This window comes from Callorhinchus milii, unplaced genomic scaffold (genome assembly GCF_018977255.1).
Source record: "Callorhinchus milii isolate IMCB2004 unplaced genomic scaffold, IMCB_Cmil_1.0 Scaffold17, whole genome shotgun sequence".
Taxonomy (NCBI): Eukaryota; Metazoa; Chordata; class Chondrichthyes; order Chimaeriformes; family Callorhinchidae; genus Callorhinchus; species Callorhinchus milii.
Window position 1 is genome coordinate 13,621,530 of NW_024704758.1, and position 23,694 is coordinate 13,645,223.

Below are 23,694 nucleotides of genomic sequence, written 5' to 3' on the forward strand. Positions count from 1 at the left end.
TGACCGAAGGACTCTATTTCAGCGTAATTGACCAGTGTGTCGACGGCCTCACAGTGTGTGCTTTGCTCCAGGCAGTAAATCAACCTGGAGTTGAACGGCCGATTTAATACTTCCTTCTCAATGCGGCTAAGAATCAGGTCAGTAAAAAATAAAGACCTGATTTTGTTACTCTGCATAGGATATGAAAATCAGGAGTCAGTTGTGAACACTTTTCGAGAGCTGGTTGTGCCATCGGCTCTCACATAGCATTACACAGTGATCCATACAAAGTTTCCAAGCTTTTGAATGGACCTCGAGAATAACAAGTGCCATAGTTATACTGTATAGCATGAGAGCAAATCAAACTGCTCTTGAAATTACCTGCTCCAGGTATCTGATGCAGCCCCAGCACATTTCGCCCACAAAACACACAGTCAATTCACTTTACAGTATATTGTGTGAAGCGCTTTGAGACGTTCAACGACATGATCAGGCGCTGTATCCAATGCAAGGATTATTATAATGAAAATTAACACTGTCTCTGTTTACGCTGCATGTTCAACAGCAAATTCACTGCCAAAATAGCAAGACATTATTCCCAAAACATGTCATATATCTGCCAATTATCAATTTGATTATTGGACATGATCGAAGACTTTAGTGGTTCCCATAAGTGGAACATTTTCAGACACCGTCCTGGTACACACCCTTCTAATGTGTGACTGATCGCCTCAACCATTTTAATGTGCAACAACGTTTGTGTTTTAATTTGAAAGAGAGTTGCCTCATTTTAATTCCGAATGGTAGTGGCAGGCAAATTATATATTTAAAGGTCACGGAAGAACGATCACCAACTTTTGCAAATGCATTTGTTCTGCTTCAGGGGTTCTGAAAGTAGCACCTGTCCTACTGTGATCTATTAAAGCTGTAATCAGGTCAATGTCATCATGATTTATTGGACTAGCCTGGACCTTGCTTTGTAAAGGAAAATGGCAATGTGATCTTTAATGAGGCTGATCTTCAGACAGAGGCTTCCACTAATTCCTTTCTCGCAGAACGGTCCTAAATTAACAATAAATAAATATTTGACTCGTTATTTAACGATTAACGGCTGATATTTTTAGTGACCCTTCTTATGAAAGAGTCAGTCACTGAGGAAAGGGATGACAGCTTCATAAACTGATGAAATTGCAAGGTTTGTTCTTGTTTATATAATCATGTTTAAACAGGTAACCAGATTAATCCAGATTTAGTAGAGAAGTAGACTTGACCATAGAGTTGAGCAAGTTGAAATCTGCTCGAATTTCCAACACATAGTTCCTCTCTCCTTTCCCTGCTCTCCCCATTCTCCTTCCCCCAATTTTGTCACGTCAGTACACAAAAAAAATACCGAACGGAAACAAATCCAGAACAAAAGCAATGTGCGAATGACAGAGAATGGGATGTAAGTTCTATTCTTCGATAGTGGTTTCCTTGTTCCTCTGTTTGTGCCACACTATATTTCTGTTCATAGCAGCAAGAAATGTAGCACAGCAACCCCTCACGCAGAGCGTTTTTTGAATCCAAAGTGGTTCCACTCGTGTCAGCTCCAGAGAGGAACTGGTCTTGCAATGGAGGAACACTGCAATGAAAAGCAGTATCATTACGCACTGAGCACCGTGACTGGGCACGTGGATTCCGTGCATTTGAGTTGTTTCAAAACTGGAGCAACATTGTAAATGTGCAGGCGATGCATAAAATCCAATGTACTTGGTACTCTCAACTTCTAAAGGATGTCAGGGCACTGTGTTTGGTGCGGTCAGCATAAACTGACATAGCATTATTCATTTGACTGATGCCCAATGCTGCAAGGTTAGATAACAAGAACAATATTAGAGACAAGATTGTGTCAGAACAAGTGTCATTCAAGGGTGGGGGGGGGGGGGGGGGGGGGGGAGCATGTGAATAGATGGATTGACATGCTCAGCTAGGTTTTATTTTTACTTTCTTCTTCCACATCCTGTCACTCAATAAGGAAAGGGATGACAGGTTCTGATACAAAGACATTTACATCCCAATTTCAAGAGCTGACAGTACAGACGAGATCTAGGCCAGTCCACCTGTGTTCACTCCCGATACAATTTGTCTTAGAAAATCGTCTTCAAGCAATAACTAAATGGCAATTAGGATAATTAGGGAAGATAAAGTTACTATAATAGTAATGAAATTCAGCACAATTCTGTTCCACTTTCAATTCATTAAAGTGGATTGACGAGACCAGAACCCAATTTACAGTATTTACACTTGCCCACACTCCATGGAATCGATTATTCAATTTTTTTTACCAGTAACCCCTTTCTGACCCCTCTGCAGCAGAGGGTCAAACAACCCCAAACCCATATCAGAGTGTTACGTGGGCAAATCCGGCAACTTATTTACAGCAACATTTTAAATGTTGACTGTCTGGTTAATAATAATAATAATAATCCTTGCATTTGATATAGAGCCATATCATGTCTTCGAGACGTCTTGAAGCACTTCACAGAATATACTGGTTAGTTGGTTGTTTGCTTGCCTACAATGATCAATATTACAGTGAATAGTTCCTCTGACTTTGACATAATAAAGTCTCAAAGTAGTGTTCACGTTTTCATTGCTGTGTTACCTCCTCCAATTTGTTCCCCTGCGGCCAACGCCTGAAAAGATTGGATTTCTGCTCACTTTGGATTGGGGGTAATGGTTCCATTTATGTGATAGCCACCGGTAAGCATTATTCATGCATTAGCTTCTCCTTTACAGTTGAGCTGGAAAACGCACCACATTGCATACCACTGAACCTCAGATCAGAACAGTCCGATTCAAAATTTCTGGTTTACACAGTTTTTCAAAATGCCTGGGGCAGCAGAACTGACCTGAGACAGAAGATTAGACGGAAGTTTAGACACAACAATTGTTTTCAGGGTCTTCTGCCCGGGGTTGAGTTGAGGGAATCTTTGCGGCATGAAAAATGCTGAATGCGAGATTTACCATCAATGCAAATTAACCCCACAGCTTCTCTGTGATGCTAATCCGGAATTTCTGGAGCATACGATTAATATCTGAGCAATAAAATTTGATGAGAATTGTTTAATTTGAACGTCTGCAGTACAATTATTAACATATATTAAGTATTGTGGCTGCTGTATACAGGGTAGAAACTGCCTGCTCTAAATGAGTGGGAGTTCGAGCTCCATGGCATCCAAACTCCTACGGTTTTGGAAGTGGCTGTGTTCTTCCCCGAATATGGTCAAAAGCTGTACATTTTTCTGCTGTGTTTTTTTCCCCAAAAGTGCACCATCTTCACAGAGGTGTTTGACAATTTCCATCCCTCTCCCCTTCCCCACCCTCTCTCCCTCCCCACTGTCGTTAAACACACGATCTATTGAAGTCAATGGCACCGAAATCGAACACGTTATGATGACAAAGAAAATGGGACACAGCTCTTAAGCTTCACTTCACTTTCATCCTTCTCCCCAAAAACAATTTGCCAAACAGTTTTGTCATTGCAACCACATTCTCTTTAGCAGTAAATTGCTTGGCATTTGTCTGGTAAATTGCCCTGACAAGGTTAATGAATAGATGACAGTGCAATGACTTGATGGGTGATACAAAGCTCTGGTCTGCCACACATTAACTCTTACAGTTTCAGAAATAATAAAAATAATAATAACAATAATAATAATGCTTGTTTTTGATAAAGCAACTTTCACATCAGGAGCACACCAGGATAAACTATATAAAGTGTAGTGACTATATATTTTGTAGGTGAAATTAAACCTGGAAAGTACAGTAGCACAAAGAAGCATATTGTGAGAGTTGCACTGCAGTCGAATTAAAGGTACAAACTTTTTTCCGCAGCCAACAAAATGGTGTTATAGCATCATTTTCGGAGCATCCTGTATCTGGGTTTGACAGGAACACGTTCTGCTCGAAATCTCTCTGCTGATGTGATGTGTCTTTAAATGATGAGCTATGCACGCACACTTTCAGAACTGGGATACACTACATAGAGCAATAAGCTTAAGTTCATCTCACCACTTAATGGCCAAAATCTTAATATAAACAGCACAGTTTCAGATCCTTCAAATCAATCATCTCCGAGCTGTCTTCTTGGCTCAGTTAATAGCATCTTGCAACAGAGAGAAGGGAGTTTCTTCAGGCATCCTGGCCAACAATCCTCTAAACTATTTGCTCATTCATTCCATCACTGTTTTTAGAGGCCTTTCTGCTGGAAATGGCTGTCACGTTTAGTACAAATATATGACATTACATTCGACAATGATTACACGTAACAATAATTACCAGCGAAGCACTTCGAAACAATTTCAACTTGGTAAGGCATGATAAAAATGTAAAGATCTTTTTGCGATTACCTTTTGATAAGAGCACAAGACAGCCGGGAATGAGAAAGGCTATTCGTTCATCAATCCCGTTCCTTCCACTGAACACACAGAACCCTATCTTACCGTGCACTCTGCAATACCGATTTTCTCCTAGGGGAAAATCTGGTTACATCATAGTGTCCTGATCCCAACACATAATCGAGGAGAATATTCATCCAATTGCATACCTCCCCATTCAGCAGATAATTCCCTTGCCCCATCCACCCCATCACCACGGAAACCATAGTGCCCCATGGGGTATTCAGTATCTCGGTTTGCATCCATCAGTGCATAAAATATAGATAGAATTTTTAGTCCCTTTTAACTTTTGTAGCAGTCAAATGTGAATACTGTTAACTTTTTCAAAGGTGAGAAAAGTATTACTTATTTGTGGCATATTTGCAACGTGTGGGTAGATTCAGAGAAATATTTTTCAAGAAAGTTTTGAACCAAATGATTGCCCGCAACCACTGCAAAAACCTAATGACATAATTAGGCAGATTATCCTCCAATAAATAATCAGATTCGCTATTTTCAAGGTGATTTGCAATATGTCTGTTCCAATGGTTTGAGGTTCGTTTGAAGATGGTCTTGTGAAAGTTTACCCTCCTATAAAGGTGAGTCTTCCCACTTCTTTTCCTTCTGCTACTTCTGGATCTTGCTAAAGCATCCAAGGCAGATGGCCTGCTTTCAGACCTCCAACGGATGCTCCCTTTGGCTGGCCACCAGCGTAGCATGTTCCTACGAGGAAACTTCTGTCCAATTTAGCCCGGTCCCTGCAGGGAAATGGCACCTTGCCTTGCTGGGCTGAGATTAGCAACTGAGTGTCGAGAGCCAGATCAAAACTGCGTCCTCCCACTCTGTTGTGCTCCACATTTGTGCTCCAAAAACAGTGCTGCCAGTGTATCCAGATTTGGGACTTTGTGGTATGAAATTAGAAAGTTTCACAATGTTGGACCTCGTAAATGGAGCAGCGTTTGTGCCTCTTTTGGGGGAGGAAATCTGGTTGTTGTCAAGGGTGAAAGGCCCAAACTATAGGAATAGCACCAAAAGAATAGGAGTTAAGTTTTCAAATCAATTTCAATGAGTGTGCTGCCTGCTTACATGAACCCTGACTGCCCTTTCTACCATCAACAACCTTCTTAGTAATAACATACGATTATAAATATTTCGGAATGATTTATAATCAGAATTGTCCTGCCACCCACTATTACTGTTCCATTGAGCATAGTGGTCAAAGTGGACCACATACAAAAAACACAGCTAAAAGCTATAACGGGAAGATGGTGAGGTTAGAGTTTTGGGAGGGACGGAATCAAATGGGCCAAAGGTCCTTCCTCATCCAAACCTCTTGTGAATTGAATGGTACTTCCCGCCAGCAGTGTATATGATCATTAGCCATGAAGCACATGATATTTCGAGGAGAGTGTGTGACTCCATCTGATCTGAAGAGCCCTGGCAGCGGCTCAATTACTAAGTATTAAGACAACTGTACAAAATCCATTCAAGAAAAGAAAATTGCATCGGTTATCGCTTTATTAACAAAAAAAAGGACACATTGCTCCTTTCAAAATGGATTTAAGTATCTTGTGAAATGGTTTTAAATAAACTGTACTGCAATGTGCGTCAGTACTAACAGACACTAGCAGGGATGTGTTTGTGACAGTGCTAAAATTACATTTTATTCGGTGGCATAATGTGAAATTATGCATCACTGGATAGAAACCTGGATTTACCTCCAAGATAATGCTGCAGTTACTGTGCTATGCAAGATTGACCACATATAATGCCAGTATTTTAATGCTGACATCTTCCTGGCTGAGATCAACTTGGAATGATCCGGTGGCATATATAAAAAAAAATCGCTGCTATTTTCAGTGCAACTGGCAAAATAGTGTTTCCAGAGTCAGTTGTTCAGCTGTGAGGTGACAAGTCAGTGACAACTTCCCTTATGAGATGCAGGAACTTTATACTTTGCTCTTTGGGCATGATGAGTTATTTTAGTGCATATCTATGCGATCAGGTCCCTCTGTTTCTGCTACCATCACCCATAAAGGTAGGCCAATACTGTTTGTTACACAGCACATCAAACAAGTTGTTTGTAGTTGGCCCAAATTTACCGCATATATTTAACAGAGCTTCAAAACCAGGCAGTCATATGTTCTATGGCTTCTATGCCAACCTGGAGGTTGGACCCAGAACCATTGCACATTGTCACAAAAGATGATAAACATTGTCAAGTTATTGAAGGCAGCGAAACACAATAAACACTGGATTCTTCAGTTATGAAGCTAATACTCCCCATTTGGTTTTCCACTGATTTAACAGATTTACATTGCTCCACCGTTGTCAGAAACAATCAATTAGAATTTAGTGCGCATGTTCGGTAAATTTGGTAAATCCCAATGTTTTGCCAGTGGTGAACCATCATCCTTACATTATTTAAGCAGAGAAATCCTTTTAAAAACACCACTGATACTTAGGGAACTTTTTCCGGTCTACAAAGTCAATCTTTGTATGCCTATTTTTCCAATTGTAGAAAGCGTTTATTCACAGATTGTTCGGCTCATCTCAAATCAATTTCTCCTTGGAATCCTGACAAACATGCCAAATTATAGCACCATCTGTCCTTCCTGTCATGGGTCAAAGAGCAATAAAAAATGATCCACTTCATTGACCAATGCCGCTGTACTTTGCCTACTGATGTTTCACATGGCAGATTAAGTGTCACTCCTGCAAAGTGACTAGAATAAACCAGCACATAATATTTAAAAGGAGTAATAATGCACTCACCCTCAAGATCTATCTAAATTGATGGGCATGTTGGAGAGTCTGCTTGTCACAGTGAAATTACCTACAGCATTATCAATTAGAAAGCTTCTTGAGGAAGCTGTATATGTCCTTGCGGTATATGTTCTCTGTTGTCTTGTTTACTTCAATCTACATTGTAACTGTATAACTTGAGGCTAAGGATATCTCTGCATGAAATTAGTTGTCCTTTATGTGGTTTGCTCGGAACTAATTTCGCAAACCATTTGCACACATTTATAGAAAAGGTTAATAGAAAGTGGAGAACATTTTGAAACATTTCTATTTTAGCCTATTTATTTCTATGGCAGAAAATAGTTAACATTTTCTGCATTCTCCAACCCCCACCCCACATCTATTTACTCTCATCTACAAAATACACAGTCACCACACTTCAAAAGAAATTCTGTGAAACGCTTTGAGACATCCTCCCAACATGGTTAGCTCCATATCAAATACAAAGATTACTATTATTATTCATTCATTTCTATAGCTGGGTGTTACCTTTCCTGGACCCATTCAGTTCCCATCCCTCCTCCACTCCCAATAGCCGTTTTTTAAATCTGAAAATCTGCGGCTTTTTGTTTTAAAAGGTACCGATCAGTTATGTGATCTTCGTACTAAAATACTTTCATCTTCAAATGCCACTTGCATCAAACGAAACCACACTCACTATAGGAATATTTGAACTGCAGTTTAATTCACCCCCAATATAAAGAAATTTAGTTTTGTATTTAAATCCCATCCGGTAGTAGAAAATGCTTCTCAGCAAATATTTCCTTTATTCAATCATTTTAGCAGCTAGTTTCAACACGAATAATAATAGGATAACCATTTAAGAAGACGGGAAATAGCTAATAATTATTACATTACGGGTAGTTTCTCATAACACTTCTTTCCATTCATTCCTTGCTATCTTTGTATAATTTACGGGAGCTTGGATAGTATCTGTTCTTTAATCCCTTTGGGCAATAACAGGATATACAAACCATGCTAATGAATCATCCATTTAAACTGATCTAGCAACAGTCACTTCCTCAGCAATTTCTTCTTTAACTCCCAGATCTCTTGACAGCTTTGACCATTATTCCCCGCCTTGAAAAAAAATCTATAATTATAGCTTGTGGCAGCTCTCATTTTGCAGAACTCCAATGTCATGCACTGGTCTACTTTTATGGCAGGGAAATTGCTGAGTAATTTTGGCACATTAAATTCAAAAAGTGGTAAAAACACGCGTGTGTTTTTATTCTCCACCCTCCTGCTTATTTTCCTTGTCACATTCCCATGACATTTACGCACACTAATTTTTTCTCGCCAACCAACTCCTTTTGTTATTTTAATACAAAGAGGTGAATTCAATGGATTAACTAAATAAGGCAGATTTGTTTTTTCAATTTCTTTATTCCAATTGGCTTTCTCCCACTCCAAAAAAAACACACTTTTGCTGAATATTTGAATTACCACAGATAGAATTATATCATTTTCATCATGAAGGATTCAAATGAAAGGGCGCTGATTATCAGTACATTCCTGGGCATATGACATTTAGATTCTCTGCGCTACTTAATTGGGTGCGTGATCCTTATCCTTCATGATTTGCTCAAATCACTACTCTTACTTTGAGACATCTCAGAGACTTGATAAGGCGCTGTATCAAATGCAAGGATTATTATTATTATTAGTTGATTTCAGTTCTTCTAATGGTCCTTGTAAATCCAGGTCTTTGGCCAGGCTTAATTCCTCACATGATGTAACTTTCCTTCAGCATCTTATCTTAAACATGGTGTCGTTCAGGATTCCAGACCAAAACATGAATTCGTAGTTTGTTATTATTAGTAGAGAAAGTCGCCAAATTAAAACAGAGAACTAAATAGATTGCCTTCCGGCCATTGTGGATATCTTGCAGATTGTGCCTGGTTCACTCTATTCCTAACAGCAAATCCAATAAAACCTCAATTTCATCGGGTTCATCATTCACTACTTTCCTTGTCAATCATATTCAGTTGGCTGGCAACATGGGTCAGTCCCACGGTGGCTTAAAGTTAAACATAGCATCGGTGCCAAAGATATTCACCACAAATTGCTGCCACAAATGTTCTAAGACTTTCTCTATTTCCGTCTTCATCTTTCTAACCTCTTTTGGCTATCAATTTATTCAAAGAACAACATAAATACTGAAAAATCCTATCATCTCATTTCTAGTTTATGCTATTAAAAACACAAATTATTATTGCTGTAGAAAGTTTCACCAACATAGAAAACGAGCTACTGATCCACTTGTTAACATCACCTAAAATGTTTCCACATAAATGCTCCTTCAAGATGTACCTGCACACATCCATAGATCATTCTCCATCAGTGTCAGACTGAATCTGGGTCAATGCAATTCTAAAGAAGGGCGGTGCTTTTTCTGTCATATTAAAAAATAGTTGAAAAAGTATTAGGTGACAACAATAACTATGGCAGAAATTCGGCATTCTCTAACATGAATAGTAGACATTGTCTGTATATTTTGAAAGCTACCAGGAAAACTTAGAGCCTCAAATTGTAGGATCCTACAAGTATTTAATATCGTTATTTTATGAAGTTTGAACTTAGAAATAAGTAGGTCTATAGCACCTGAGCTTTGCTGGAAATATCGCAAACTTAGATCACTCCTTTCTACTGGCAAATTCTTTTCAGAAGGCTTTTGTTTGTTCAGATGCAAAACCTCCTAGCAATACATTAGGTTTAATGATTTTTTTNCCATTTCACTCTTCTATCATATTGTTCCTGTGCACAAAGTTGGCCTTTTCAGTAGTGAAACATAGATGGGTGTTTCAATGAATATTGGCAGCTCTGTCTTCTATCATCTAAATCGCATTAATACCCGTTGTTCTGTCCTGCTGTCTAATCATTGAAGTGCATTTATTATATCATTGCAGATTAACTATTTTAACCCTTAGTGCACCACAAAGAATACACTTTCTGAGCCACAGAGGAGCACACTCAGTCATCAGCTGCCTTTTCACGTGAAAATACAGGAGTACACAGCAAACTTTAATTCTCTCATCTCTGTAACACTTCAATCTTGAAACAGCACCTTGGGACGTCCTCCCGACGTGAAAGGCGCTCTATAAATGTAATTTTGTTGTTGTTGTTATTCAAGGCTGTTTGCTTGGCCAACTTTAAAAATGCTCACACTGGCAAAACGAATGGTGAGTGCACAGAAACAGGTAAGCAAATAGTTTTAAACTTCAAAGAACCGGGAGAGATAATAGTTAAAATAGGCAGTTATTATAAAAGAGCAAAATTAAAGTCAAAATAGGATGGACAGAGAGATTAGGAAAGAGAATAGAGATCAGCAAAAACCACAATGAACAGAAAGCGTTGACTTTTTAAAATTTCTATTTACAATTACCATTTTTTTTAAATTTCGTTTTGGATTTGCATTGCGTTAATAAAGCTATAGGGTGAATATTTTGAATACTTGCAATAGTGATGTACTCAGGTTCCCAGTGAGTGCACTTAATTCTTACAAACCTATTTGTCGTTGATGGAAAGGAGTGTGCAAACCAATCAATACAACCAGATTGGCAACCTGCTCTTAATAAACATAAAAATGTTGTCTTGTATACATCAATGTTAACTATCCCCAGATTTTGAAATATTGCAAAAAAAATTAAGAAACAGGTTTAAAAAACACACACATTCGTAGAACCACAATTGCTATTTTCCTGTGTTAATCAGCTCAGCTATCTAAACGTACAATTGTCTCGATCTCTGAAAGTTGGTATTGGAGTTAGAGTACACAGAAAATTGGTTTCAACTATATTTACAAGAAACTGTTACCTTCCATTCATTATGTTCCATTCCATTAGTGTGTGATCTATCAGTTTTACACATTTGTCGGTACATTATTTGCTTACATATTTATAAGTACTTTAAACAGGAATGTTCCACAGATGTGATTTAGAACTCACATGCTGGTTCCATAGAAGGCGTCAACAAATTTCCTATCTTGATTCTTCGAGACCAAGGCGGCTGCAAACAAATTGCCTTTTTTATCGATGTATTGAGTTGTCATTTTCCGAGTGAACATGGTGCTGATAGCCTAACCAATTCTGTAGGTGTTTTTGTCGTGAAGTCAGCATTGTCCAGAGCCAATCTCATTGCAAAATTGGGAAGAACTTGTGAACTCAAACCATTGGGACAGCATCAAAACACAGGAGGGAAAAAAACAACTTAGGATAAAAATGTCCAACTCACAAAAACGACAAAACGGCATTGAAATCCGAGGAATTACTGGAGAACAACAAACCTTGTTCACAGAAAGAGGAAGTGCAGCCCATGACAGCTAATCCCTTTGAACACACATCAACACACGACATCCCAAAGAGAAAGCTAGGCTATCCAAGCAACAATTACATGACTATTATCTTGTAGTATAATGCAACATTGTTATTAACATAATTAATAAAAGCGCTAAAGCTCCTAAATATTACTACCACTACATCCATATTACAGAAGCCATGCTAGCTGCTGCACACCAGATGTTTATAATCCTCGAATGTCTTTCATCTGTTTGCCGACGACAGCTGCCGGCTGGTCAGAAACAAACGAGGATTAACTTTGGTATTCGTCACTGCATTTAATCCTCTGCTTGACCTCCAACTGCATCCCAACTATTGAAATTAAACAAGAAACTCTAATGCTATATAAACATTCAGAATAAAAATGCCATTTCTGATTTACAAACACTAATTCATTAAAGAGCACCGACGGAAACCTGTCTCAAGTTAAAACTCAAGACATAAGTGTGTTAAAATGAATTTTATTGGAAATAAGCAAAAAAAATTTTAGCTTAATTGTTAGACAATTTTTTTTTCTCCCCCACACAGGCTTTGAGAGCATAATGTCAGATGGCACATCACCTGGATTTATACAACCATGAAAATTGTAGAAAATCTATTACGCATCAGTTAAGTATAAAAGAGAGATTACATTTACCATGAGACGCATTCTCCGCATTATGTTGGCTGACATGTTGCTGATCACTGATGCAGAAAACGCTAAGTAAGTCCCGTCTAATAGCTCCAAAAAATGGAAGGGAAAAAAAGTTCATCGCTATGTGAGTCTCATCAAACAGTGGAAGTCAGTCGGTTTAGTTGGGAAAAGCAACAGTGAGCCCCCCAATCAGTAGGTTATCTGGAATATTGTTCAGCAGTGAGATCCAGTCCAATAAATAATTCACAGTCATCAGAGAGCAGGTTGGCATATAGAGACAGCATGACCATATTTCAAGGTGTTTGCAAGTCACAGAATCTAAACAACGAATCAATAATCCAGCAGATCTACTTTATCATGTACATTTGGTCATGTCGACTATGTCTCAATGACCCACTCATCAGTATCCTTCAATCCACTAATCAAGGCCCTCTCCTACCTATTTGGTAATGGGTAAATATCCCTTCTCATCCGATGAAACACCATTGTCAAGGAGGGAATGGAATTGTTTGGGCCTCTGTTAACTTCACATTATATTTGAATTGGTGCAGACACTTCAACAAGGGACTTGGACATCCTGGAAGAATAAATATCCCAGCCCACCATTCCCTACATACATAGTAGAGTTTTAATCATTGAAAATATGTGGATAAAGCTGAACTCCAATCTCTGTACTTCCAGGCAAGAAGATTGCATAAATTTTAGGACTTTAACTTTCCATCTTACAGATATTACGATCCCTGCATGCATCAACACTGTCAAAATATTCCAACAGAGATTTCCAATGGAAGGCAATAATGGTGCTATCCACATTGCTCCCGTATCCACACTGTGACTTCAATTGCCTGAATCAATACTTATAAATTGCAACAATTTTTTGTGAAGTAGTATATCATTGATTCTGAAGAACCAACAAAAGCACAAGTTTGCCTTTGATCGCATTATATTTATCTTTGTTTCATTGATGTTTAACTCACCAATATCCGTTTTCTTGTGGTTCTTAATAAACTCAGCCAGCTCGAAGTTTCCTGCAATGATAGCCACCTGGGAAAACAAATTGCACATCATTCTAGGAACAGATTAACAAAGAGCCTTCAGTTGTTGAGCAATTAATTTCCTTTTCATAGAATCATACAGCACAGAAAGAGGCCGTTCGGCCCATCTTGTCTGTGCCAACTCCAAAAAGAGTAATCCAACTCAATCCCACTGGCCCGCTTTCTCTCCATAGCCCTGCAATCATTTCGAACTCCTACAGATGCGTTTTCCAAAAAATTTAATCAATTTGTAACTTTTTTTTTAAAATCACAGATTCTCGCAAACCATTGTATATTCACCGTATGAATAATCGTATGTTCTGGATATCCAATGTCCCAGACCTGCACTTTTGTTAGCAAACTTTATTCAAGTCCATAGACAGTTATTTGTGAATTTTTTTTGCTAGTTTTTCGGAATTAATTTGAGTGAGTTTAGTGAGGTGAGCAATTCATAAATAGCTTGAAATATCAGTGTATTTTATTATTGAAAAATAATCGAACGTAACTAAAAATAAATAATAATCTTAGTACCTTAAGTTAGTTTACGCAAAACAGGTCAGCAATCTCCAAAATTAATTGTATGGTTTAAAATACCAAAATGTTTTTTAAAGTGACCTCCTCCCACACAGAAGAATAAGATGTCAGCACAATCTAGAGAACTTCATTTGCCATTTCACATGTTCCTTCTGTGCAGCAATCTCATTGTCTCATGTTTCAAGAAGCTATTTATATTTCAAAAACAGCTGAACCTTTCAAATTACTTGATTTGATATATTGATTCCCTGAGAAAACAGTTAAAACACTTTCTATTCCTCTCCAGGATAAGTACTTTCAACTTTTTATCTGATATGCTGCCCAATACATCTATTTGAACAGAAATCAGTACACAACCGAATACGTTATCAGTGGCTCAATGTTGCAGACAGCATGTATATTATCATGCCAGCTACTGTTCTGCTAGGGATAGCTGAACATTTTAATTTCTGAAGCACACTCAAGACCGAATTTTGGTCTATTGATTGTTGTAGTGAGAATCCTTGTAATTTGATTATTCTTGTGTTTAACCCGTTTGTATGTCAACAGTATAAGCCTGACCACCCTTAACTATATGAGTCTAATAAGAAAATCGAATAGGCAGGGTTGCGGAGGACTCTTCAGATTCTGATGTGCTTTGAGAGCTATCTTTCCCAATGAAAAAAATTACTAAATTTATATTTTCCATTATAAGTTCATTGCCACCAAGTCCCATACACTTGGCAGCGATTATGAAATAGATGCCTGCAAAGACCATTTCAGTCATTTGCTCTGGTAACCTGATGCCAAAATGTTGGGAGTGGGATGATGAAACTGCTTAATTTCTATGAACTGTATCATTATTCGGAGAACCGCAATGTTTCTCCATAAATTGACGAGTGAGCTTGTGTAAGTGATTCCACCACAGAAACCAGGGACAGAAATCCACTTCATCAATTCCAGCTTCCAACAATTCAAAGCTACAGTAGCAGAGATGTATGAGGTTAGCACTCTACTACAGAACAATATTCCTAATTTGTGTCACCTTGCAGTCTGCGGCTGTCATTATTTTGTTTGGCCTAGAAACTACATTAGAAATGTAAGAAATATTTTGAAGCTAGTGCAAGGTGCTCTCTTTGAATGTTTTTTCCGGTGAGCAATAATATGTTGGCAGATAAATTAGATATCAATAAAACATTATTTCTGAATATTTAACCGGTTGTTAATAATGATAACCAACAGGTATCCTTTCAAATGTGTTGTTCACCTGATTTGATATTCCATGTTCATAGTTCATCTGCAAACAATCTGTAATCATTCGACTGAATGCAAAAATGCCATGAATAAATAAATATTCATTTACGTTCAGTTCTTTTTCATTCCATACCAGGGTTGGTTTTGTACAACTGTCGTTGCTCCCTGCACTTTAGCAAATGTTTTGGTTCTCTTTAACCAGATTGCATTCTTGCAGGATATTACAAAAGACCCCATAACGTAAACAGGTCATTCAGTTTCAGGGTTGAAAATGGTTCAATTTTTTCTTTTTGAAAATGTAATTCTCGTTTAGTGGGAGAATTGAAGGTTACCGGTGCTGTTATGTATCAACAAACTGATGGTAATTTCAGAATCGTGTTCCAAACCACAACTCCTACAGCGCAAAACATACCGCGAGGTGTTTGTCAAAGCTGTAAAATTGTCAATTCCTGCTGAGTGACATCATCTGAAATGCTCAACAAAACGCTTGATCAGCACATAATACTACACTAGCTGTACATTTGTATTGGTACAAACCACACTCTGATTGACAAAGCGCCGTATCACGTTGTCGAAATATCTCAAAGAGTTTTACAGGACTGACTGTTAAGTGTATGGCTATGTATTTTGTAGGCAATTACACAAACCGTTCTGTATCTATTTAAATCCACAATTATTTATTTATTTATTTATTTGTAGCGAATAAGAATTAACTTCCATTTTGTTGTGAGCATGCAATACTAAATTCTGTAAGGAATTAGAAGGAATTCTACTTGTTCACTTTCTCTCTTTAAATAGATTCCTTGGTGGTTTGTGAAAATGTCCAAAACTTTCCCCCCTCACCTTCCTCGCCCTCCACCCCTTCGGCCCCCAACCCCATCCCCAGTTCGACGTCAATCTTAGACATGTCCCAGTGCCTTGGGACGTCTCCCAATGCTGCAATAACTGGGCAACAACTATCCACACTGTTAGCTACTTTAAAGATTTATTAACTTGTTAGGGTTACACACATTAGACCAAACCATTTCCCCAAAATATTCTATTTCTTTGAATAGGTAAAGCCTCTAAAGTAATCTTTGACCTCGCCAGCTGGAGTGAAGACAATAAATTCTGGACATGCAATGAAATGACTTGTGGTTTCTGACAAGGTAACAATACAGCGTCAATACATTTACAAGGTGAATTTGATACTAGAATGCCTGGCTCTCCCCTTATAAACCTGCAGGCCCAGGTGTTCCAGTCATGCGATGTAGTTTACTGCAAAGCTTCTCTATTAGAAAAAAATGTAATCACGACAAAATTCTTACCTGAAAAGGTGTCTGGCTGTTGTAATTCTTTATTTCCTTGTTGGTTCCACGAAACAACAGAACCCGGGCACAGCTTTCCTGGAAATAGGTTGAGATAAAGATTATTACTAATGATCTAATTTGCCTGCCGACGCCTCTGGTTGCTGCTACGGAATAATACATGATTGCTGAGCACACATTTTCTCACAATTTCATATTGAGGCATTTGTTTCCTGAAACTTACGAAGCACAGAAATAAAGAAATTGTTTTTTTGAATTTAAAAGCAACTTCGACATACCTATTTAAAAAATAAATCTCCTCCAGGAAAGGAAACCCACAGATATCTGAAAATTACCAATATTACATTTAATCCATCTGTAATGCTTTACATACATATGGGAGAACAGGTAGATCCTTGTATGTCTCCTTGTACCCAATACCTTGTACTCAGTCCATAGTGTGCATCTCTGATTACCTCTTTGCTCCTCCTGTTCTTCAGCTATCTCATACTACCACATTCCCTTTAATACTGTAACGTGCCTCAGGTTTTGCAACACACCTCTTATGTGTTACCTTATCAAATGCCTTCCAGAAATCCACACAACAACAGCAATTCCCTTGACCTAAACAACAACAACAACAGCATGCACTTATATAGCGCCCTCCATGCAGTGTAGCGTCTCAGAGCTCTTAAACATTATTGTGGCAAAAAATTGTCAAGCTAAAAATTAGATTCTCGTCACCATACCATAATTATTGTAATTACTGTGAGGCGCTTCAAGATGTTTCAATGTAATAGAAGAGTAAGACTCCGCACAGTCACTAAAGCTACACAATGTACCTAGCGACTTAGAGACAATCTAATTATCATAAAATAATTGGAAATCCATCAACTTTTGCTTCTACATCAGCGTCCATTTTCAAGCTTGTTAAGCTGGTAAGTGTTATAGGTTACAAGGAAAGCTCCTTGAAAAATAAAAGCATGATTTGTGGTAACATAATTTACTTGTGCTACTTCTTAATTATGTGGGAAATATACAGTCAATTCACTTTACAGTATATTTTGTGAAGCGCTTTGGGACGTCTAGAAGATGTGAAAAGCGCTATATCAAATGCAAGGATTATTATTATTATTATTATTTAGAGAGGAGAAATTTGAACTGGAGAACCCTGTGAGGCCATAATCAAATTGGTGGGGTGGGGAGCAGATAGGCAACCAGTTCAATGGTCATATCCTGAAGGTTTGGGTAAAAGGATATCAATAATATCAATACGTCAGTTATGTACTGGAATAGATCAGAACAACAACAACAAGATTACATTTGTATAGTGCCTTTCATGTCGCGAAAATGTCCCAAGGCGCTGAAACTTGCAGAACTTAGGGACTCGGAATCGATAATAATAATATAGCGCCTTTCACACCAGGAAGGTATCTTAAAGCAGTTTACTGTAGTGTAGTGTAAGTGTAGTAATTGTGTATTTTGTACGCAAATGTAGCAGCCAATTTGCACACACCAATGTCCTACAAACAGTTCTGAGATGCATAGCGCAATCAACAACAGAAAAGGCTATTGTGCCAGTGTTTGATTTCAACATGGTGCCTTCAGTGATAGCTTTAACTCTTCACGTTGCATCTATTCTGAAAATTATACTGGATGAAAACATCATTAGTTCTTTGCAAGTAATTCATCTTTGTTTTACACCAAGCTACATTGCTGCTTACACAAAAAAATGGAATGCTGAAACCAAAGGTTAATACTGTTCCTAAATAGGATGTAACTTTTACATTACAAATATCAGATATCATTCGCTTGACTAAAATATAAGCTTGATTTCATATGCAGTTTATCTTTAAGGTGTGCTTTAAATGATCCCTTATATCGAGCATGTTATATAAGCACGAGCCACATAACAATGGAACATATATCACTCCCAACAGTTCAAAAAATTACAAATGAGATTCAGGCTGTATTGCACTTACCTGATACCAGATTCTGGAGTAATTGCTTTCACGTAAATATAGCTTTTACCTCAAGGGTTATATCAGTTGCATTGTTAGCACATAATCTTGTCCTCGGGCTCTTTAAAATTCATTCAGAAAAGGATGTACTAGTACACAAGTAATGATGATCATGAAATGTTAGGCCAAGGAAGATGGAATGAACATGTACCTTTGACATTCCAGATTTGCTTTTACCATATTATCTCTGAGAAGTGACACTGCCGTTTTTCGGTATCAGTTCTCAAATCTCTTAGTTAACTATTTCTGACCTAAAAAATTTCCACAATGTACATTTTAATCTGAACAAATAAAAGAAAAAGAAAAAAATGCTAAGTAGTGGAAGGGTCTTGAAATGAGATTCAAAATCCAAAATCAAATCTATACCTATGTATGTCTAACAAACACTATTTTAACGGGGAAGAGAATCAATGTTTTAATTTGGAAGAGAAGGGTATTTAACTGCAACAAGAACACTAAAGCTCGCAAAAGCATATGTGAGCAAGCAAGCACTACCTAATTAAATCGAACCACCCACAGATCTACTGAAATAGTCCTGCTGCCCACACAGCGCTGATGAAATATGCTGCAAAAAAGCAAACAAAATACAACCAATGTGCAGGCAGAATATTCCAATATTATATATCTAACTGATCAGAGACTTCCTCCGTTAAAGTTCTGGTTTCAGTTTTGTTTTTTATTTTACAAACAACTCAAATCACATTTTAGAAACATATCAACTGGATTAACTGTGACAGCAAAGTTCATATTCAACTGACTTCAAGAAATTCCGAGCAAAACCCATCTTCATAGATTCATAGATTCTTACAGCACAGAAGGAGGCCATTCGGCCCATCGTGCCTGTGCCTGTCCTTTGAAAGAGCTATCCAACTAGTCCCATTCTCTTAATATCAATAACAGGTATATTTTAGGGTTGAATCATAAGTCAAGCAGAGAGTGGTGAGAAATGTGTTTGGAATATGCAGCTCATCATCTGGAGGTTGTGATTGAACTAGAGAGCATCAATTTAATTTAACTTGCATGAGGAATGGAGGAAACAGAAGGGGGAATGGAGAGGGGATGAGGAGGGTGGAGGCCAGTTGTTTGTGTTCTGTACTATTCTATGTAATCTTCTACCTAGAACATTACAACTCTGGTTCCTATTAGAAATTAACACCCTTGTGGCTTGGGTTCACCGGCTACTTTAACCATGATTGAAAAAAATATATTGGGAGAGATTCTCTGATAGTTTTAATGTTAACTATTGTGAAGTCTAGCACTTGTCCAGCGGCTGGGGACATTCTCCCGACTTGAAAGGCGCTTTACAAATGTAATTTTGTTGTCACCGTTGTAAAATGAGCAATAAAATACGAGATAGTTATTTCTCACCTGATTATAAAGTGCACACACGTGCAGAGCTGTGTTTCCAGAAGCGTTCTGTGCTCTCATATCAGCCCCGTAGAACAGCAGATGCTCCAGATGTTGGACGTGACCATAACGACAAGCCTATCGGGAAAGAAAAAGGCCGACTGAAGTTAACCTCTTTATGGGTTTATCCCATGTCACTTAGAAACAATGGTTAGCAACGGAAAATAAGATAAAATGCAAACCCCCACACACAAAAAAAACTTAACGGGTGAGAAATGATTCAAGTCACTAAGTTCCGTGAATCCATTCCCACCAATCCAGTAATCTCCATACAGCTGATTGCAATTCAGTTGATCCTCATGGCTAGTCAGTGCTTGAGGCTTCCTACTACCCGAGGGTCAAGATGCAAACATGTGCATTACATATGGCGTTAAGCTGTGAGCAAATATCTGTGAAGAGCAATAGTACTGATGGTGAAGGCACCAGCTTCTTTTCGGTCTTAAAAATGGCAACCGGACATCTACAGCAGTCGCATTTCCGTACGAATGCGACAAAACCCCTTGCAACTCTTCAAGAATACTACACATCTGCATTGTTTTTAGGGCTTGAATTCAATACTAATTCTCTCTATTATACTGTATCAGATATTTTAGTCCAAATTAATCAACGGTTTCAATGATAGCGATCATGAATTTGTGCTAATTTTACAATTACGTAACAATATAAATGACGAAGGAGTGCATGGAAATCAGAAACAAAAATGTATCAGGTTTAGCCATGTCACAGGGGGATGGAGTAAGTTTAATACAAAACAAAGAACAAAAATGAATAACAAGTGTCTGGGATAAAATCCGAATTCCTCTTGTTTCTCCACTTCGTACTTGCAGATTTAACAGTGTAATGGACAGTGGCGGAGAAACTGTATTGTTGTCTCAGGTAATAAATCAAAGCACTAATCAATAAATACAGGGCAAAATACAAAACGGAGCCAATATTACCACGACTTCTACTTCAACAGATTGAATACATAAACAAATGCAAGCTCAGCAAATACGATTTAGTAATTTGGACAACAATTACACCCGATTCTAAATCCCTTTAAAAGATGGTCACAAGGTGGTGTGAAAGTTATTTTGATGCTTTCTTGCATCAATTTAATTAAAAATAACAATCTTTGAATTTGATGTCACATAGCGTTAATACTAATAATCCTTGCATTTGATATAGCACCTAATCATGTCTTTGAGACGTCTCAAATGTGTCCAGAAACAGACACATTAGCTGACTCTGTCTCCCCAGCCCAAGGTGCATTGAAACCAATTATCGAGCAACTCTGCTGTCCAGCCGAGATCAACTAAAACATGGATCGAACTTGGGATCTTCCTTTTCTAGGTTTGTCTCAGTTTTGCCCTGGACAGTGCCAGAGTGAACCTATCAACTGAGCCACTGGAAAAAGGTATTGTTCACCCTGCGTGTAGCAATCATAGGAGAACATTGGATATAAACAGCAAACACATTAGATATAAAATACTGATATTGCTGAATAATAGCAGCTGGAGTAGGTCAGTCAGCCCCTCGAGCCTGTTCCGCCATTCTATAAAATCATGATCTGTACCTCAAGTCCGATTATCCGCCCTTACCCATAACACCCTGACCTAACAAATGTCTATATGATGTGTGACACAAGTGCACCACCAATGTTGATCAGGAATACAGTTATTGATTTGCATGGGTCCATTTATTCAGCAATGAAGTGAGTCAGTCCAATTGCTCCTGAGATGATCTCCTCGAGATGGTCTCAGTAGTAAAGCTTCACGCTCTGTGTAATAATCTGTTCCCTTTCCTCTCTGGCCTGGCCTTGCTGATATTCTGTAGCTGCAGACAGGGTTATATCTCACACATACCAACAAGTACTCATATACAGTTCTGCACAAACCCACTTCCGCACAAAATTAGTGCAGTCACAGATAAATTATACTGTGTCGAATTATTGGTGGATTACAGAAAAAATAAACGACTGATTGTTCGGCCTGTTGAACTCCATTTAAACCAATCAACTAACAAACAATCACATGGCTGCAGACTGTCTTATTCTCACACCTCACAACGCAGCAATCTGTTGAATTAAGAACAGCAGAGTTCCGCTTTTACTGAAACAGCCTCAGAATAAGAAATCACATCACAATAGTGTGACATTATTGTTTCCCCAGAGTCTATCCCTGTCACTACTCTGAAAAATACTGTTAAGTCAATGCTAATTGATGGTAAATTTGATGGCAGACTTGAGCTGTGATGTTATATCCACTGGAAGCATTATTTGAGACTGTCACACAATGGTTTTTTTAGGAAACATACCTAGAAGCTGTGGCAAAGGAACAAGCAATAATTTGGAAATCTTGACTACTGAACGAAAGGAAGTCGTGGTCTTGTGTTATGTTTCGCCCACAAAATATACAGTCAATTCACTTGTACAGTTTATTTGGTGAAGCGCTTTAAGACGTTCTCGAAGATGTGATGAGGCGCTATATCAAATGCAAGGGTTATTATTATTATTATCCCTTCCATTGTTAGTGAGTAGCAAGAATACATAAATGAGGACATAAATGCGGCAGAAGTTGATGCACATTTCGGATCCGTCACTAATTTTAAGCTTCAAGCGTAAATAGCTGCTTTACCCGTGCAGGAGCTTAAGTCGTCAATCAGCTTTACGTGTTGCTGAAAATTAGTAAAAATTTTAATTCTTATTTTCTAGAATCAATGGAATGGCACTAAAAGGCAGGGACTTCCTTATTTTACAGACTCTCAAACATTTATCTTTCTGTCCTAGTTTTAGAAGCAGCAATAGAACTGCACTGTGAGGGCCTGACCTAATTCTCTTTCCATTACTCTTGCAATGCATTTTTGTTCAACAGGAAGTCACATAGATGATTGCAGTTACTCAATTTGCAGTTCAATATTGAATTTCACCAGTCATTAAGAGAAGGTAGAGTGACAAGAGTGAATAATACAGCCCGGGTATGAACTATCAAGAGCTTTGCTAATACCAAATCTTTGGCTTTAGTGAGTGAAAGCAAACTCCCTAAGATTGCTACCAAATTCACCATTCAGAAGAGTGTCTTGGCAGGTATCTCACAAAAAAAACATCCTAACTGGTATGCAGTGAGAATAGCAGATACAGAGTCTAGAAAAAGCACCCCACAACTTATTCCCTATATTCTACATTTTGATTAGAACTGTAGTTAATAATAATAATGGCCAAAACACAAAATACTGCAGATGCTGGAAATCAGAGAGAACTGGGAAAACTCAGCAGATCAGGCAGCATCTATGGAGAAAGGAAAGTGAGTCAATGTTTCGTCAATATCAGCGTTCTGACGAAGGATCATGGACTCAAAACATTGACTCACCCTCCTTTCTCCATAGATGCTGCCTGACCTGCTGAAGTTTTCCCAGCTCTCTCTGTTTTTGTTTAATAATAATGGTATTTGTGACGTCATTGAGACGTCACAAAGCGCTTCACAGATTAGATGGTAAAGTGGAGTGACTGTGTATTTCGTGAGCAAAACACAGCAGCACACATTGCACTCAGATGTATTTACACCTACAACAATTAGGTAATTCCTACAAGACACTAGGCATTCAGGTACTTCTAGGTGTTTGCACAGATAATTGCATTAATAGTAAGTGAATTCTTGAAAACTCCAACACTGGTCATCAGCCTCATTGCTCTCTCCAGCATTGCCTGTAGACTAATGCTGGACTTTTAGAGATAATTATTTTTCTTTTATTTAGAATACTTTAATAATATATGTGTCCAACCTGCCATTATACTGACCTTCTGAAACAAGCTTTGATATCCCCAACCCCCCCAACCCCGGTCCCATTTATTCCTTCTGAATTTAAAAAAAGCTAAAGTTATTCAAAAATAGTTGCATGATGACATTGTAATAAAAGTAAAAATAATGGCTTAATGATATCAAGTGAAATGTCTATGCAATATGTAGGTGGAATATGCATGCAGTGATGTTTCCAGCTGATGTTGAAGCCGAATGTAATTAAAGAATTA

General features: G+C 38.1%; 1 protein-coding gene across 1 annotated transcript in view; it reads right to left on the bottom strand.

Moving 5' to 3' along the window:
* The window catches only part of shank2b (SH3 and multiple ankyrin repeat domains 2b), a 177,051-nt gene that overhangs the window by 108,710 nt on the left and 44,647 nt on the right, over positions 1-23,694 (bottom strand). Inside the window, 3 exon segments of the mRNA XM_007887749.2 lie at positions 13,151-13,217; positions 16,282-16,359; positions 19,650-19,766. Of these exon segments, the coding sequence (XP_007885940.2) occupies positions 13,151-13,217; positions 16,282-16,359; positions 19,650-19,766 (262 nt within the window).